General features: G+C 40.4%; 1 protein-coding gene across 1 annotated transcript; it reads left to right on the top strand.

Moving 5' to 3' along the window:
* The first annotated feature begins 973 nt into the window (after nucleotides 1-973).
* Nucleotides 974-1,658, top strand: LOC104379853 (rho-related GTP-binding protein RhoA-B). The gene is made up of 2 exons (XM_009987213.2): nucleotides 974-995; nucleotides 1,063-1,658. The coding sequence occupies exon 2, from the start codon at nucleotides 1,065-1,067 to the stop codon at nucleotides 1,656-1,658; it is 594 nt and encodes a 197-aa protein (XP_009985515.2). The 5' UTR covers nucleotides 974-995; nucleotides 1,063-1,064.
* The last annotated feature ends 490 nt before the right edge of the window (nucleotides 1,659-2,148 follow it).

Raw genomic sequence — 2,148 nt, 5'->3', positions numbered from 1 at the left:
TGCTGCTGTTTTACACTCTAGTACTGTCAGCCCCACACACAAAAGTAGTTTGGCACTCAATACTGAAATACTTACTCAGGATGAGTCTTTGGCAATAGGAACAAGGAAATTTCTCAGGTAAACAAGCTGTGATTTGTTAATGAATTGTGTAACTTCCACCTTATTGACAGTAAAGTAGGTTTCTTTAAAAACCAATGATGTCAACATGTTCTCTTTGTAGATTGGTTGGCTATATTAAGAAATATTGACCTATTCCTTTAAATACTGTGATCATGATGATAGTCTTTGAAGAGTGGTGGTAAGTTCTCTCTGCAGGGGAACCAGTGACCTAAGCAAGCTGAGGCAGCAACAATACTAGAAGAAGCCAATCAAATCCTGAACATCTGAACATCGAGAAAGAGAAGAAAGTTGATGCCGGAAATTACTATCCTGTAAGTCTAACAAACCTCTATCTCATATAAATTAACCATGAATATATGAAGACTGAGAACACTTTCGTAACTCCCACAAGACAATAGATCTATGCGCAAAAGCAGCATGGACTTACATAGTCTAGCTGTCGCCATTGGTAGAATTCTACTAGCAGACCATGGCAGGAAAAATGTAGTCAATAAAACCAATCTGGATAGTTGTTCAGTACCATGTTTTATACTCCATCTCACTCACAAAATTAAGTCATTCAATCTAGAAAATGAAATCTGTTATGGACTGAACACTGACAATAAACAATGTCTGAGATAATAAAACAGAAATATAGGGCACTGCAGGAATCTTGGTTACATCCAGACTTGGTTTATACCTTCATTTTTTGATCTATAATAATAGTCAAGAGCAAGGTACTCACAATTTCAGAAGATTCTGATAACAGAGAAATTAAAAGGGGAAAAAATAGGGAATGAAGGTAAGATAGGAGTTTGGAGAGAAAAAAGGAGATAAGAGGAAGAATGCCAAACTAATGGGATTTCTCTCCTCTTCTCCTTCTACCCTCCACAAAAGCTAAAAAAAATATTAAAAAGCCCAGCATGGGAATAATCCATTTTGTACTTTATCTTGGTTTTCAAGGGATGGCTGCTCTTAGGAGAAAGCTAACTGTAGTCGGAGATGACCGCTGTGGTAAGACATGCCTCGTCTTTGCTTTGCGTCACGAACAGCTTCCCAAGTCCTACGAGCCAACTCTGTTTGACGCTTACGACACTGACACAGAGGTAGACGGGAAGGAGATGAAATTAATTCTCTTTGATGTGGCAGGGAAGAATGAAGTCAGTTACCGAAATCTCCGCTCAGTGTTCTACAAGGACACCGACGTTATTTTAATGTGCTTCTCTGTGGACAGGCCTGACTCACAGCAAAAAATCCTTGAGTTTTGGGTACCAGAAATCAAACTGCTCTGCCCTGCAATACCTATTATTCTGGTGGCTACCAAGATAGAGCTAAGGGATGATGAACGTATTAGGAAGAATCTAACTCCTCCAGGCAATGGGCCAATTAACACTATAGAAGGAAAAGCTTTAGCTGACAGCATTGGGGCACATGCTTACCTTGAGTGTTCTGCCAAGACAAAAGAAGGTGTTGATACAGCCCTGGAGATTATTAGCCAATGTGCATTAAATGAGAAAAGGAGAAGAAAGAGGCACTACCGATGCTGCCGAATTTTGTAAGAGGAGTGAACATTATTTTGTTGTTGGATTTCATGACATGGAAAGGTGAGTAATGTTTTTGTTGCTGTTGTGTGAGTGCTGTAAGGGCTGCTTTTATGTTATAGGAGGAAAAAAATGCCTTATGTCTGCAAAGTGTCACACTTGAAAAGTTGGATTGGTTTCCTTCTCCACCTCCAAAACGGACTGAAGAGCACAGTTCCAGATGTGAGTTGAATACTGGTCTTGAGAAATGGAAATTACCAAGCTACATACAGTTCTCCACAGAGGTTTTTTGGTCAAGGGAGATGCACACAAACTAGGACAGAAACCTACAACAGAGCTATTGGGAGAAGCACAAGAACATGTTGTTCAGTGAATCCTGGTGGCAAGACTTAGTGGCTAGCAGCTGTGCTGAGCAGGTTTCCTAGTATGCACTGCCTTCTGTACACTTCTTCCATACACTTCCTTGTAGGATGCCCTTAAGGAAAGGAGTCACCACACACACACACAC

Source organism: Tauraco erythrolophus, chromosome 2, assembly GCF_009769465.1.
Source record: "Tauraco erythrolophus isolate bTauEry1 chromosome 2, bTauEry1.pri, whole genome shotgun sequence".
NCBI lineage: Eukaryota > Metazoa > Chordata > Aves > Musophagiformes > Musophagidae > Tauraco > Tauraco erythrolophus.
Note: the sequence above shows the minus strand (reverse complement) of the source record. Positions and strands in the feature narration are given on the sequence as shown.